General features: G+C 40.2%; 1 protein-coding gene across 1 annotated transcript in view; it reads right to left on the reverse strand.

The window, feature by feature from the left end:
- The window catches only part of NPTN (neuroplastin), a 129,747-nt gene that overhangs the window by 16,690 nt on the left and 95,844 nt on the right, over positions 1 to 17,213 (reverse strand). Inside the window, exons 5-8 of the mRNA XM_005306350.5 lie at positions 14,497 to 14,630; positions 11,011 to 11,284; positions 1,263 to 1,284; positions 17 to 94 (exon numbers count right to left, since the gene is read on the reverse strand). Of these exons, the coding sequence (XP_005306407.1) occupies positions 34 to 94; positions 1,263 to 1,284; positions 11,011 to 11,284; positions 14,497 to 14,630 (491 nt within the window). The 3' untranslated portion in view covers positions 17 to 33. The remainder of the gene's footprint in view (positions 1 to 16; positions 95 to 1,262; positions 1,285 to 11,010; positions 11,285 to 14,496; positions 14,631 to 17,213) is intronic.

Genomic DNA, 17,213 nt, shown 5'->3' on the forward strand with positions numbered 1-17,213 from the left:
AAAAAGTCATACTTACATTATACGCATTATTTTTTAATTTGTGTTTCTCTGGCGTAAGTTTTTATCTTTGTGATTGTTTGTAGAATTGCTTTTCCTTTAGAGGGGAAAAAAGTCGCATCAAAATTGGTGGAAACATAACAACAGCATGGTTAAGAAACAAGTCACTCACAATATGCAGTGTTGTAGCCATGCTAGTCCCGGGATATTACAGAGACAAAGTGGGTGAGTTAATATCTTTTATTGGACCAGCTTCTGTTGGTGAGACAAGCTTTCGAGCTTACACAGAGCGCACAAGCTTGTTTCTCACCAACAGAAGTTGGTCTAATAAAAGATAATGTTTTCACCCCTCAGCTCACATTACCTCACCCACCATGTCTCTCTAAGTCATTCAAGGTAAGGGCCAGGAGAGCTCTTCTGTCTTGAATAATCTTGTCAATATTTGCTTCCACTGATTTTCACAACACTTGCTTTTGCAGGAAAGTTCTTGCAAATATAATCTCCTTCACCCAAATGGTCAAGAATAAGCAAGTAAAAAGGTTTGGGGGCACAAATACCAGTGAAAATCAGCAGGTTTTATTAGTAAGGATATTTGCAAATATTTTTGCTATATTTGTCCAGCTCTGTGACTAAGCCCTTCATACCTCTCACATCCATCTGAATTTGTATTGCTCTTCCTGGCCTGGGAAGGAAAACCAAAGTAGGTGGCCTTAACCCACAGGCTCTTTGGGGCAGAAAGTATTTTCTTATTTGCTTAATACCATCTAGCACAATACTCCAATCCCCATTAGAAACCGAGTGCTACAATACAAATAGTAATTGCTATCAAGCCTAAATCTAGGGCTAGGTCTACGCTACGGGCGGCGGTCGACCTAAGATACGCAACTTCAGCTACGCGAATAGCGTAGCTGAAGTTGCGTATTTTAGGTCGACTTACCTGGCTGCGAGGACGGCGACGAGTCGACCGCTGCCGCGCCACCATCGACTCCGCTTCTGCCTCTTGCCGCGGTGGATTTCCGGAGTCAACGGTAGAGCCATCGGGGATTGATTTTATCGCGTCTTCACTAGATGCGATAAGTCGATCCCCAATAGATCGACTGCTACCCGCCGATCCGGCGGGTAGTGAAGATGTGCCCTAGGTTTCATGCACTACAAAATCCTGTAAGCCACCAAGCTCTTCCACTAAGCAATTTTAAGCTACAAATTCAGTAATAGTGACTGAACTAGATAAAACTATCTTTATAAATTCAGATAAAAGTACTTACATTGGCCCAGCTGGTTCGTCGTCTGCAGCAAGAGTTCCATTGTGATTCAATGAAAGACAAAGGAAGGAAAGAGAGTGGAGTCAGGTTCTGTATTAAACCCTAGCTGGACAGTGAACAGCAAATTGATCTATCTATGCGTTAAAGGCCATTCCACTTGGTAGTGCAAAGGTTCATGAAGTTATTTTTCTGGATTCAAGTTTTAATGGCAAGTATGTTGTTTCAATGGTTTGAGTTAACACTTTGAATGCTCGTCATGAAGAACTGCAACTGTAGCGGACAGAATGTTGCAACATGGTCATACTCATCTTGTCCCCAAGTTCCAGTGGTTCAATCTTATAAATTAGATGAGAAGACAAACCAACATTTCAGTTGTAAAATCCTGCTGTTTGTTTTCTTGCATTAACTTTTTTTTTAAAATACACATTCATCAACTCTTGATGGGCAAGTAGCAGTATATACGCAAAAGGTATATACCATCTCTTTTCCCCCCAAGGATTATACAACCCATTTCATATTCCATTTTTCCAGATATCTAATCACGTTGAACCAGTTTTGGGGGAGGTGGAAGCTGCAATATTTTAACGTGACATTGTAAACAAGTGCAGTCCCTTGCATAGCAGCAAGCACTGTGCATGTGTGTATTAGGATAAGACTCTCATAAACCACCAGGAAAAGTTAAATGGTGTTGCAACTTCCCTAGAGACCACAGGCTTCAGCTACAAATAGACTGATAGCACTGATCTGCCTGTGTCTCTTCGCAAAAACACCAGAAAAAAGTTATATCATTTAGAAATTGAAAAAATCCAATAATTTGTGATGTTTCAACATATGCTTTCATGAACATTTTATTCTTTAGGATTTATAAATGCCTTATTTTACCCTCAGGCTGCACTGTAGAGAGTAGTAATTGGGTACCTAGTGTCATAAAAATTAATCCACAAAGTTGTGTTAGTGCTCCTTGTAGAACTACTGTTGGGGAGCAATTGCTAATCCATTGGTTTAAGCATCTCAACTTTTTTTTTTTTTTTTTAAGGTTTAATGATTTTTTTCACTGACACCTTTAAGAAACTCTCAGCAGGATTCCACAAGGGGGCTTAGTGCACATGAAGCAGTTATGGAAGTTACAGTCTTAACAGTGTAGGCATCTGCATGAGCACACACTAGGAGTAATGTCTGTCAAAAAATAGGACATTACTCCACCTGTACCTTCAAGGCAACGGATAGGCAAAGCCACTGCCAGCACAAACAGTGACCGGAACAAAAAAATATTTCAAAAAAATAAAGAACTAACCACAAACCAACAGCTTTACAGCCAAAGTAACACACTAGCGACACACCAGTGTCCACGGAAGTCCATCACTAGCAACAATACACTATATCAAGACAAGGTACAGAGAAAACTAGGACTAGTAAGGACAACCAGACATCAATGTGCTGTATATACAGTGGAGATATACAGAGACACATCCAGGAACTGAAACACAAAGCACGGTAGAGTAAACCTAAGTCCTGCCTCTGCAAACATCTTTGATTCCTAAAAGATTTCAAAACATACGATGCTACATACTCTACAAACTATAAACTACACACTATTTGGGAGCCTTTTAATAGAATCGGACAGACATCAGTGAGTCCTTAGGTTTGTTTTTTGTTTTTTTTAAGGATTAATATGGTTAGTAATGCCATGTGAAAGCATTTTACTTCAAGACTTTGTCATCTCAGCCTTCTATAATATATACTACTATATAATGAACATCTCTGGGAGTTTTGCTAGACTTCAGAAAATAAAACTATACTAATGGGATGCAAGCCATCTCTTGTTATGGTAACCATTCTGTGATCTTAACTAAAATAAATGTAGCATGGATGCAGATTCCAGATGAATAGTTGTGTTAGACTAACATTTTTCTGATTTACAAAGGCTACCAGTGGGTGTTGTCTTAGCAAAGATCTAATTAACTATAGGAGCTGTGCCTGTAAGAATAGTCACAGTTAAGCATAAACTTGGAGACTGATAGCTTCCTCCCATCACCCATCTAGATTCTATAGGTTCAATATAAAACAAATTAAAGAAAATGCCTTTGTATGTCACTAGCTTGTTGGTCAGCCATTTAACTGCTACAAAATCTTCCCCAGTACAGTACAATACAGTACAGACAAAGGTCCAGAACCCTAATGAAAAAATCAGGGTGGGGACAGAACTACAGAAAAATAAGTACAAAATTAAGAGTAAATAAAGTTTAAAAACAGCAAACTGAAATCCAAATTAGTTGTGAACGTGAATGAAGAAACTTTAAGAAAAGTGTTAACATTATGAACTGTGCATCGTATAGACTGAAGCGGAGATTAACAAACTCCAAAGCATGCAGATCTCTCACTTACCACCATTTTTTTAAGGGTTTGATGCAATTGAGGGGGGAAAAAAAAGAAGTCATAGTAACCGATAAATATCAATATAACCCAAATCCCTCATGCCAGACGGCCTGCTCTAGTAACTGATTGTCTCTAACTCACTAGTATTTGAAACCAATGGTCAGAGAAGATGTGAACATGTCTCTTCATTCCATTCAAATGTGTGCAGACGAACAGTACTGTGCCAGGCTCTTGAAATACTGTGACTCAGTCTTCAGTTGTATAAGCTAACTGCACTACACCCCTCACTCTTCAGGAATTTGCTTTTTAATCTGGAGGAGCTGCAGATTCAGTGAATCATTGTTTATATAATGCAAGATTAACAACAAACCTTGCTTGTAGGTAAAGTGATTATCTGCTTAACATTGCCCTGAAATAGTGTATTCCAAAATTGAAAAGTTTATAACCTCTAGTATCTATACTTAACTAGACCTCCTGCACATTGCAGTGTACATGGCTAACAGTGCTGAGGTCATCTGTAGATGAGCAGAGAAACTAATACCATTCAGCTCCAATTTCCTTGCTTGTCACTGTCAACATTTAAATTAATTATATTTTTTTCATTTAATTTCTCATATTACCCAGTTATTGTGTGTGTGTGTTTAAGGAAGGTATGTTAAGAACACAGAACGTGGGTCCTTTGGAACAATCACACTATAATGCCATTATTTGTACTGGGTTAATACTTAGTGTGGCCCATTATGAGGCTACTATAACATGGACATAACAAATTTAACATTTCTGATGTGCTCAGTATCTAGTTTCCTAATAGGAATAACTTTTTTTTTTATTATTGGGATCATTGAGAACTAATTTTCAGAAGTGGATAAAAAAAAAGTTAACAGCATAAGTAAATATTTTTCTCCCTCAAAGTCCACTTTGCTGTTGAATATCCCTTTACCTAATGCAACTCATGCTGATGCTTCAGTTTAATGTTTCACTGAAGCGCAGTTTCAGAAAGAAGCAGCAGCATATGAGATGAACATTTGTCAGATAGACCAGAGTCACAGGGCAGCAGTCAATTCTGCTGCCTTACCCCTCTTCAGCTAAATACTCATAACCCAAGCTTATGACCAATTTCAACTCAAGTACTTGTTTATTTTTTTCCTTCTTTTAAAATGGCCAGTCTAAGCCACTTGGAAGTCTGGTTTTAGAATGGAACTGCTTATAAAACTTTATAGTAGCTCTGTAAAATTGCTACAAAAGGCAGCACCTAAGTGTAAAATTGGTTTAATATTTTGCCTTTCCAGGAAGAGAAATAAAATCAAAACAATCTGATGAGAAATTTGAACATTCTACTTCCGAGAGAACTTATCATTGAGAAGAGACTTTATTTATCCAATATTAAGTTTTTGTATTTTATTCTTCAGATTCCCAAAAAGCATGATCAGTATTCAGGATGATTTGATGACTTCCAAAATGCAGGATGATATTGTGTTCTTAAAAACTAGTAATTTTCTGGAGATATGCAAGCTTTAGAAGAGATGTGAGTTAAAACCCTTCTTATTAACTGTCAAGGCCTTTTGTTATACACAAAGATTTAGAGGCAACATTTACAGCCACTAAGTCCCAAGTTTGCAACAGGAATGGTTTTAATGCTATTTTTTTATCATGCTGCATGACCAGTAGGAAAATGGGATAAGGGACTCATGGGCTGCATAAAACGTGCATATTAGTGAAGAGTTCATGTACCAAAAAAGCAATCAATCTGAAATGGAATGTAGTCATAAATATAGATTTATAACAAAACATATGGCCAAGAGTGGTCAAATCAGGCATATAATGAATTCTATTCCTACAATAGCCTCTAACAAACTTATACAGAGCTAAAGGCCAAAGCCACCTGAGAAGTGATGCGATTTGGCTGTCACTATGCTACAGTAATCCTCAGTGCAGGTACTACACTTGATCTTAGCCAAACTCCTATGCATTCTTACAGTTTGTGTCGGACAGTTTGCTCTCCTTGGTGAGGTTAAGTGGGGGGGAGAAAGATGAAGGGTAGTAGAAAAATTTAAAAAATTGTAACAAGATAAACCATTTTAGTGAAATAAACATATTTGTTCTTTAAATTACTACTTACAGTAATAGCAGTAGCATAGAAAAGCAAGAAAAATAAGTATTAGAAAAAATGTGGGGTAATGGAATGCAACTGCTGCACTGCTGGAGCAGAAATATTTATGGAAATAGTTTACTTCTGATTAAGCTGACAAATGAAAAGGGACGAAAGAGAAGGCACATGTTATAATAACTAAGTTATTTCATGGCTTTAAACTAAAGAGAATGTAGAAAATGGATTTGGAAGTAAAAACTGTTCACTTGCTACATTCTTCGGTAGGAATGTAACCAAAGAGTTTTTACTTTCTACTTACCCAAGAACACACCCTCTTAAAAAGTAAAAACTTTCTTCATTTAAAAGCCTTTAAAATATTACAGAGGTCACAATGGCTGATTTCTATGACTGTCAAAAAATTAAGCAGCTTAAACTACCATGGGGAGAGAGGAGAGAACTATTTGCCTCCTTTCATTGTAAAATGCCCACCAACCAACATATGTACTGGGCAAAATGAATCAGCACTGCCTCACTGAAAACTTTTGGTCATACATGCAGTGAAGGGTCAGCTCTCTGGGCCTGGACTTGATATGTGACTTTTCAGCAGCTCCTGATGTTGAAAGCTGCACACTTTCAACTACTGTATGAGAGCCTAGGAACCCTGACAGCTATTTGCAAAAAGAAATGCATTGGTGTGTCATGGGGGAAGCAAGGTCAGGTTTTTCTTTAAAAATTATGAAGGGGATCAAGCACAGTCTCTCCCTCCTGAAGTGTTCACTGAAAGAATCTCTTATTGTGGGATGCGAAAGGATACCCCTAATCAACAAGGCACTACAGCAAAAATTGTAAGAACTCAGACACTGTATTCACATTTCCAGTTGGGAATACAGTTTTCACTGGATTCAGAGACTGGTTTTCCTCTTTTTGGTACAGAGCAGCAGCAAAAAGGTGAACAACATGAGTGTGTCAGTAAAGAAATATTAACAAAGGAGCTTTACACTACTCTCTTCCCCTTTTCCTTGGAATGGGAGACATGATTAAATTAAATGCTAAACGCTATGTTCATACAGCACTGAGACTGAATAGACAGGAACTCAGGTCAGGAAATGCCAGAGTTAAAGACTGTAGTGAGTTTTGTGTGTTTTTATGCCAGCAACACACCTGCATGTGTGTGTATCCTGGCAACAACACCAATATAGGCTAGGGGGTGAGTCTTCCTTGTTCATCAAGTAGCCAGTCTGGGGAAGAGCACCAAATCATCCTTTTCAGCAATGATACTCCCCGCCCCCATTCCTTGTCCATCAGAGTCAGGGTTGAGCTGAGGGATCTTGAATGTATGCTGTTTCACAAGCTGGTTTAGACTCTTAAGATACAGAATGTGGCATAACTTTCCAGGCCTCTGAAGAACTAAATATCAAGTAAACTCTTTTACTCCTATGGTCTGGGAAGAGGATGCTGATTTCTGAAAGATGACACTGGGCTGGGGGTAATGAGAGGGAGGGAGTTTATGATATACCCTTTTTGAAGTAGTAGGAGCATTCAAGACATTGAAGTAATCCTGCTCCAGCTGTTTGGCAGGGTTTGTGCCTTATAAAAAGAAAGTTGCTTGAATTTGGCACTGTTGAGTTTCTATGTAACTGGAAATATTCTAGCGGAGAAAAAAAAAAAAGATGTTTCTTTCTCCCTGATAAAGATTATGAGAGGTCTCATTTGCATTCAGTCGCAGAGATGTATTATGGAAAGAAATTCACATTCCTGAGATCTTCTTACAGAGACAGTCCATCAGGTTACTAAAAAGCCTTGGGGATCTTTAAAAGAAGAGGCGACTGGACACAGATCTCCCCTCCTCCCCCAAAGCCTACCTTCAGGGGACTCTGAACTGGGATACCAGAAGGTTAGGCTATAGATGAAAATGCTGTGTGCTGTGTCATTCAGACTGTTTACTACTAGCAGCCACTTGATAAGCTAAAGTAGGTAGCCTGGAGTAGACTAAATTATCTGGATAGATCTTGATGACCTATGAGCATACAGTTTTCAAATTAAGACACAAGTGGCCATAACACTTGAATGGAGTGACCTCCTGACTGCCTCTCCTACTTGTCACTCCACAGCAAAATCTCTGTTAGGAATGTGACTCCAGTCACTCCACCCTGGAATAAAATAGCCAAAGCTCAAGAAGGAGGTAGCTTGTAGAGTCTGTGGAAAGATTTTTGGTAGATCTTGGGGTGAGAGTAAATCCCAGAGTCAAAGGCCCTCACTGAGGACTCCTCCTCCTCTTCGGTAAGCCAGGAAGGACTGATAAGATAGCTTAAGCACCTCCACTGATTACAGCTGCAGTAGTATTATATGGGGAGCCAGGAACCAAGTCATTTAGGACTTCATAGATCAAAATGAACACCTTAAAACAGACCCAAGGAAGTTAACTGATAGCCAGTGAAGATTATGGATCACAGTTGTGTTTCCAGCTTTTAATATAATTAATGTTATTTAGAACAAGATGCATTAATGAAATGCTACACAATGCTCTGGCATATGGTACACAAGGGTTAATATTAACTACTTCTTTAGCAAGTTACATACAGCTCACTGTTTAACACTTCCATAGACTGATGTGTAGAGAGGAGAATAGTACTACATGGGTTTTAGATGTAATTGAAAGTTCAATGCAAATGGCACACACAAAGGCACAGTTAATGTTCACCCTTAACTTTGGCATTTCATGACTTTAGTGTTCAAAGGGGCAGTCAGTTTAAAAATTGCTTCTCCTTGGAATGTTTTGCTTAATATAACTGAAAGCTCAATCATCAGTGACTTCTCCAGATTTTTCATTTTCTTTATCATGCATTTGACAGCACTGTCTGTACAGTCACTTTCCCCTGCTTGTGAGGGGCTTTTCCACAGTAGCAGCAGAGAAAAACTTTATGGTGCAATTGTAAAAGCACAGGAATAGCCAGGAGACTCCAGGACACACGTCTGACCCAGAACTAACTATTTTTGAGGTTGAGTGGATTTCAAGCTCATGGATTTCCTTTATCCAGGTAACCTTAATGGCACACACATGGAGACATTTACATTTAAATTTCCTCCCCTAGAAAAGGAAGTGGGAAGAGGGAGGAGAAGAGAAGCATCTTGGGGGCCTTGAGCTTAGTTGCCTTCAGAATAGCAAACAAAACAAGCAAATTCAGTTATCTAAACTCTTTGGCTTATCATTACCAGAATGTCTACTGGAGGAGATGATCTTGGGGATTTGAGAAGAGTGGCCAAACCAAATGAGAACACTTCATGGGAGCCTAAATTCACTACACTTAACTGTTGACGCATACATCATTTTAGGTGCACACTTAATGAGTTTAAGATAATGTCATTACAAATGCTTGGAACTTGACCAAATGAACACCAGTTTCCTCTGGAATAAGTCCATGCACTGCTCCTTAGTAAGGACTGTTTTCCATGACAAATTGCAAGTGTTAAGATTCTGCTGTAACCTCTGATCAGCCCTCACTAGATAAAGGGTAGAAAAGTGCAATGAATTCTGAAGAGCCACCAATGGAAAAGGTGGTACTATAACACAGGCTGTTCTGGCTCCCAGCCTAGTGCATATTTTGCTAAGCAAAGAGGGGTTTGTAAACAAAGAAAAAGACTAGTAAAGAGGAGAAGTTTTTTTTAAAATTAAGTTTATCGGCACATGTAAAGTTTTGTGGGCTGGTTGAGAGCCACCTTGGGACTAGTTTAGAGTTTTATACTGCCACCCGTCACTGCAGTGAGTATGCATCACTGTGCACCACTTTGCTAAGCTTGTTAGAAATGCACCTAGGGACAAAGTCTCTGTGCATGCTTTGTAGGCATTTTTTACATTCACATAACTTGGCTGAACCAAAGCAGATTTTCTCAGAACCCAGGGTATGCATTGCTCCATGTCAGATTGAAACTTACAAGCCTCTGCTGTTTTGATATGAGGCTGTTTATTAAAAAAATTCTTTTTAATGAAGACTTTCTGTTCTCCAAGGTATTACTCAGAAATGGTAGAGCTATTTTCGCTCAAACTTTGCAAAGAAGTTCACCGTTGGGTTCAGAAATTTTCATCCCAATAGGTGAATGTTTGAAGACCACTGAATAATCAATCTGTCGTACTGCCTCAGCTACAGTAGTTATTGTTGCATAAGCTATGGTACACACTGGAGCACCGTGGTACCTGTCTGATACACGAGAAGGATTCTCCAGTATTATAAAATGATAGTGAATTATGATATGGATATGGTCACTCCCTGCTGCACGCGCTTCACCTGATCCATTACTTGAAAACATCACATCCTTATAGTGAGCAATAAGTTCCTCACTAGGACTCCTTAGGTAGGCTTTTGACAGACAACATTGTAAGCAACTAGTTGTTACATTAAAGTCTGTTCACCAGTCTGTCTCTTTCATAAACCAGTTTCTCCTCCAAAACTGTCCCTCTTCCTTAAAGAGAAGAAGATATAGTGCAAAGAGCTCAAATAAGGATAAAATTAAAACTCTACTTTTTCTAAACACTGTACACACATTAACTAATGAATCCTTCCACCAGCATGGAAGGCAGATAACCTAGCTCCTTTCAACTTGGAATTTAACCCAATGGATACAGCTAGACTAAAATCTCCACAACATTCCTTAATTACATTATGTAACCTCAATTACATAAAACACACAGTTAAAAACATTACTGATGCTTTCAGCAGAGACCAGGATGCAAAACGCGTATTACGAGACCAGAGTCTTATTTAAATATCAAATAACTGATGAATGACTATAAGAACAATGAAATCATTGTCTCCCTCTGATCATTTGAAGTCAAAATTAAGATCCCTTTAATTAAGATCCCTTTAATGTGACATGAAAACCTATCCCTGAATGTTGCTCAATCCAACACAGCTTGCCAGATTTAGGAGGACACATTAAGAGGGACCGGGGGGGGGGGGGGGGGGGGGTGTCGTCAGTTTATTCTCCTATGCTGCATGACTAAGTGTCAGATCTAAGAGCTATAGCAGGGAAGAGAGATGGAACCACTACCAGTTTTACAATGAATGTTTCAAAGATCCAGTAATAACTGTCCAACTATAGCATGAGGAATCAGGGACAAGCAAAGCTAGGAATTAATGTACAGATTCTGCAGAGCTACTGTGAAGGGCCTAATAGTTGGAGAGAGAACAGCTGCTGAACTTCTGAGAACTCTTCTTGGACTGTGGTGCTTATTTTCTCTCAATGACCTGGTTCCATAAGTTTTACAAGTGGCTCTGAGAACACTCTTACCGTCTGGGACTTCATCTGGCCGCTTCCTCTTCTCATAAACCACTATGATAACAATAAGGATGATAATCTCTGCCAATATCCCCAAGAAGGGCCAGAGAGGGGCCAAGTGGCTGCGCACTCGCAGAATGGTGGTGGCAGAGGCAGAGCCAATTGGATTGGTTGCATTGCACTCATACTCGCCGGGATCCTCACTTATCTGGAGGTTTGTGATACTCAGCTCCGTGTAATTGTCTTTATTTGTAATGAAGAATCGGCCAGAGGAGTTGTTGATTTCCTGTAAAAAGCAGAAAGGGAACAGAGGGGGATGGGAACTTTGAGTAAGCCCAGGTGATAAGCTGTTAGGGTATGTCTACACTGCAAAGAAAAACCTGTGGCAGCAAGTCTCAGAGCCCAGGTCAACTGACTCATTCTCGTGCTACAGGGTTAAAAATAGCAGTGTAGACATTCTTGCTCGGACTGCAACCCAGACCCTGAAATCTGGTGAGGTGGAGGGGTCTCAGAGCCCAGGCTCCAGAGGGAACATCCACCCTGCTATTTTAGCCCTTATAATGCGAGCCTCAGTCAGTGAGACTCACTGTCGCAGGTGTTTTTCCCCCTCCTCACACACTCACACACACACACACACACACACACCGTTGCAGTGTAGACATACAGTTTCCCTTCAGTTACTGTGCACGGTGGGAAAATTTAAAGAGATTCTTGTAAAAGCGAAGAGGCTGGTTACTTCAGACTATTCAACAGTCTAATGTTTAAGTGTTCAGTCTAAAAAGCTCCAAAATATTTACAAAGCTAAAGTCAGTCTCCAGTCTCTTAAAATACAGTTCTGCTCTGAAAGGAATATAAAAATGGCACCTTAAATCAGCAGACTTGCTCATTGCAATGACAAAATTTACCTTTTTTTCACTCCTTTTTTCTACTGTCAGACATGCAACACCAACACAGCCATGATCATGTAAACAGAATGCTTTTCTGGCTTGTGTATCAGTGGAATTGTCAAGTCCCAATCGTCAACTCTAAGCAATAAGCTTGCACAGATGGAGCTAAACTTCACATCATCAGTAGTAATTTCTGAAGGTATATTTGCAGGGCTAGCAGGTAAAACACATTTTGATCTGAAAGTCATGTGAGGCTGCAAATTTTTTCCATGCCATTTTTATCAAGTCACTTCTGAGAGTATCCCAGCTGGATGGCTGGACTCATAAGACTGGACTATGTAAAGGAGTTTTTATTCCATGATGCAATTGCTGGGTATCATTCTTCCATCTAACTTTACAAATTTATGGACCCTATTACTTTAGTTCAGATTCAACTGAAGTCAATGCACAGCACACAGATTCTCGAAGTAATTTCCAAATAAGGGTAGTATACATAAGCCCACTCTCAGTTTCAGGGATGAAAGATCTCACTCTTTCGCATTCAAGGCTGTTTCTTAAAATTACAACATCTTGGAAATGGGCCTTTTACTTCAGAGAGTTGAGTTTATGTGCGACTGAGGGCTTGTCTACACTGGCAATTTACAGTGCTGCAACTTTCTCGCTCAGGGGTGTGAAAAAACACACCCCTGAGCACAGCAAGTTTCAATGCTGTAAAGCTGTAAAGCGTGGAGGTGGTTTTTTTAGAGCACTGGGAGAGCTCTCTCCCAGCGCTGCGACCACACTAGGCACGTTAAAGCGCTGCCGCTTTAGACTAGCCCTTAGGTCACAAGCAAAGTGAGTATTGTCTCAATCTAGCCCATAGGGGGACTCTGTCCCCATTGCAAAGTCAGCTGCGGAATCTGCAAACACTGGAAGAACTGCAGGTTAGGGTCAAAGGTGTCAGGGTAGAGTTGTGGGGGAAAGGGACCCAGGACTGGAAATACAAGAAACTCTGTAGGTTAGGATTGAGGTGCATCAGATTTGCTTGCACCAGGTCCAGCTTGGACTTGATATATCCATTTTTGGTTTTCCTAAGAAATAATTAATGTGGCTTTCCCCATCAAAGAGAGAGTTGGGAAATTTTCACTTAAAAGAACAAATGTATTCCATGATAGGTATATCGTGATATTTTCTCTACTTATAAGCATGTTTCTGACTCACACGCAATGTGTAAAAGCCAGGACAATCTACAATTTCAACCACTTGTTAAATCTTTTGCCCAAGAGACAAGTATCCACATGGAAAATATGATTGCCAAAGCTCTTACTGCCACCCTCACAGTGAACTTAATGAATCAGCTTCATAATAAGAAAATCAATCTATATTAGTAGATATCATGGGAGAACGGAGCCATTTTGCACTGTTTTGGCTGAGATGCTTTACCCACCATGGAATGGCTTGTGTTATTGCTTTTATCACCACCACTGCAATAAAATAGCACAGAATGTGCATAAAATTAAAGAAGCCAGTGATATCAACATTAATCTTGCATTCTAATATAGATGTGAATAAGCTTAGCTGTAGCTTCTGTCACACATGTGAATGCCAAGGGTCATTTCTTTACATGGTATAATTGGAAAATTGGATTTCCAGGGTATCTGGAGAACCTGCTTAAAATGAAAGCAAATGATAAAATGCTGATCATAGAATCATAGAATCATAGAATATCAGAGTTGGAAGGGACCTCAAGAGGTCATCTAGTCCAACCCCCTGCTCAAAGCAGGACCAATTCCCAGCTAAATCATCCCAGCCAGGGCTTTGTCAAGTTGTTTTTTTTTTTTTTTTTTTTTTGGAATTGGTATTCTTGCCCATTAAACACAGATTGGAAGGGACTTTCAGAATGTGTCCTGTTCAAGTTGCCCACTGCAAATTACACCATGCTTCCATGTTCTTGGCAGTTCACTTAGTGGTCACACCCAGGAGCAGTGTAACAAGCAGCTTTGCTTGCATAGGAATGGAGGATATAGACCAGTGGTCCCCAACGCGGTGTCCGCTGGCGCCATGACACCCACCGGGGCATTTATGTGCGCCCGCCTACTGACAAGGGAGTGCTTCCGCCGGACAACCTGCCGCCGAGGAGCGCGGCTGCCAGACAACCAGCTGCCGAAATGCCGCCAAGAAGTGTTGCCGCCGAAATGCCGCTGCTTCTCAGCAGCATTTCAGCACCGGCACTTCTCGATGACGCCGCTTCTCGGCAGCATTTTGGCAGCTGGTCGTCCAGCGCCCGCCACACTCTTCTGGGAACATGAATATGCTATTGCAACAGAAAGGTTGGGGATCAGTGATATACACAAAGGAGACCATTTTAGAAAGCTATCAATATTTCAGCTACTAACTTTAAAGGTAAGCAGAATTACTTATTTCATTATTAAGCAAATCATTTTAGCTCCAGTTCAGTACAGATTCAAACAGACACCCCTCCCTCTTCCCCCCCCAGTCAGGTTTTCAAAGAAGTTACAAGGCATTAGAGTCCCCAACACTGGGAACAAATAAGGATTCCAGTTCTCTCTCCTATCAGAAGTTTCAGCAGGTTAATTCAGGCCTGCATACTGACATTATGGCTCTCACTCACCGCAAATACACCATTGATCTTCTTGCGCCACACCCAGTCGGGGTGGGGGAAGCCCACAGACTTGCAATACATGACTGCCTCCTGCCCTTCATTTTTGTTCTCACTTCGCTTGTGGACAGTGATCTCAGGAATAGCTACAAAACACAAACAGAAGTTCTGCATTTACAAACCGTTCCTTTCAAAAGTGATTATTTCAAGCTCAGAGAGCTTGAACAGATATTTAAATTATAAAATGCCCAAAGAAGTGGGCACCTGCCCTTCCAAGCCAAGTCCAACTTACAAAATGTAAATCACATAAAATAATAAACTCCCACATCTGCCCCGGTTAAAAAGTTCAGGCTGTAAAGACTGGGGGTAGGGTGGATGGATGGGACACAAAGTGTTGAGGACTACTTACAGTCACAACAATCATCTTCTGACTAGGCCCTTTCCCTATTAAGGGAAGAGACTTCTAAGGCTGAAGTTCCTCCACTGATCTCAACTGCAGCAGAATCACACACAAATCAATTCCAGTTGTCCTGCAGGGGCTTTCATATTTAGGGACAGATTTACAAGTTCTCAGAATAGTCTCCCACCTGGTGGAGCATCTATAATTGAGGATTCTGAATGGATTTAGTCTTCTTTGAACTCTAATTTGCAGGAGTTCAAAGTCATGCCAAGGTAGCTCAAAAGCAAATTTCCCAAGGCTTGAAGCAAGATCTTGGATTTGACCTGAGACCGAGATATAGGAACCTGGCTGCTGTTCAGGCTCCTGCCACCTAAGTGCGGACTTTTTACACCATAATAGGGATGGGCTTAGAAAAAGAAGTGGAGAGAAGTCTAACCACCCCATTAAACAGACATGATTTAGAGCAGGGGTAGGCAGCCTATGGCACACGTGCCAAAGGCGGCACGCAAGCTGATTTTCAGTGGCACTCACACTGGCCACCGGTCTGGGGGGCTCTGCATTTTAAATTAATTTTAAATGAAGCTTCTTAAAACATTTAAAAAACCTTATTTACTTTACATACAACAATAGTTTAGTTATATATTATAGACTTATAGAAAGAGACCTTCTAAAAACGTTAAAAATGTATTACTGGCATGCGAAACCTTAAATTAGAGTGAATAAATGAAGACTCTGCACACCCCTTCTGAAAGGTTGCCGACCCCTGATTTAGAGACTTCTCACTCTCACATGAGGTGGTACCTGCAGTATAGAAGGGCTTGCAGATACTGGAATCTCTCCTTTATCTTGGGGTTCTCCAATCCATCCTACCCATAAGCCTACATTCCACAGGAGGTCGTGGATAAGCGTCGGAACTATGTACCCAGAATGGGGCCTTTCCACCGGAACACACCATGCTGGCATGTATTTGTTTATAAATAATTCTGTTGCCATCACTTTGCCAGTTTTGCCACTGCAGCCTGTTGCTCTAGAATACCTTGAGAGATTAGAATGGATCAATGGACTGCCTGAGCTGAACCTTCACTTAGCAGATGGGTTGGTGTGCTGCAGTGACCACCACCTTTAAGAGCCATTCCCTTTCTAGCCTGCAAATTATGTCACACGTGGCCTGCTATGTGATTGCAGTGAACTGTTAATCCAGTCAAAGTCCAAGCCAAGTGCTCCAGCAACAGACTCCAGACACTGGAGATTACTCCAGGGCTCACTCAATGCCAAAGCTTCCTTTGCCACTTTCCACTTTGCTCAAATGAGCACTGGACAGTCATCCTTACAGAAGTAAGGGTAGAAAATCTGTGTTCATTACAGCACATGTGCAGCTGAAAATTAGTTTGGGAAGCTAGATAAATGTGATTATTCAAGTCAGTCCAACAAATGGAATAAATAAGACCTCCAAAATGACTGATAAGTAGAGGCTGAATCTGCCCTTTGCTGGCAAATAATTGCATCACGTCGTTTATTGTGAAAATACTTCTCAGCCAGAATGAACAGCTCATGATCTCAGCATGACAGTTATTTTGCATTGTATCACTCAAACAGCATTTTATGGTATTTAAATGGGCTGCATTTCTAAAGTGAAATTCTGTTTGGAAGGTAAAGAAACAAAGAGATGAAATTTCATTTGCCAAATAAATGGAATGTGAATAAATGTAAAGTAATGCACATTGGAAACAATAACCTTAACTATACATACAATAGGATGGGGAGCTAATTTAGCTATAACTAATCAGGAAAGAGATCTTGGAATTATCGTGGATAGTTCTCTGAAGACATCCACGCAGTGTGCAGTGGCAGTCAAAAAAGCAAACAGGATGTTAGGAATCATTAAAAAAGGGATAGAGAATAAGACAGAGAATATCTTATTTCCCTTATATAAATCCATGGTACACCCACATCTTGAATACTGTGTACAGATGTGGTCTCCTCATCTCAAAAAAGATATACTACATTAGAAAAAGTTCAGAAAAGGGCAACTAAAATGATTAGGGGGTTGGAACAGGAGGAGAGATTAAAGAGGCTAGGACTTTTCAGCTTGGAAAAGAAGAGACTAAGGGGCAATATGATAGAGGTATATAAAAACATGAGTGGTGTGGAGAAAGTGAATAAGGAAAAGTTATTTACTTGTTCCCATAATATAAGAACTAGGGGCCACCAAATGAAATTAATGGGCAGCAGATTTAAAACAAATAAAAGGAAGTTGAACTCTTGCCTGAGGAGGTTGTGAAGGCTAGGAATATAACAGGGTTTAAAAGAGAATTAGATACATTCATGG

The sequence above is a fragment of the Chrysemys picta genome, chromosome 10, assembly GCF_011386835.1.
Source record: "Chrysemys picta bellii isolate R12L10 chromosome 10, ASM1138683v2, whole genome shotgun sequence".
Classification (NCBI taxonomy): Eukaryota; Metazoa; Chordata; order Testudines; family Emydidae; genus Chrysemys; species Chrysemys picta.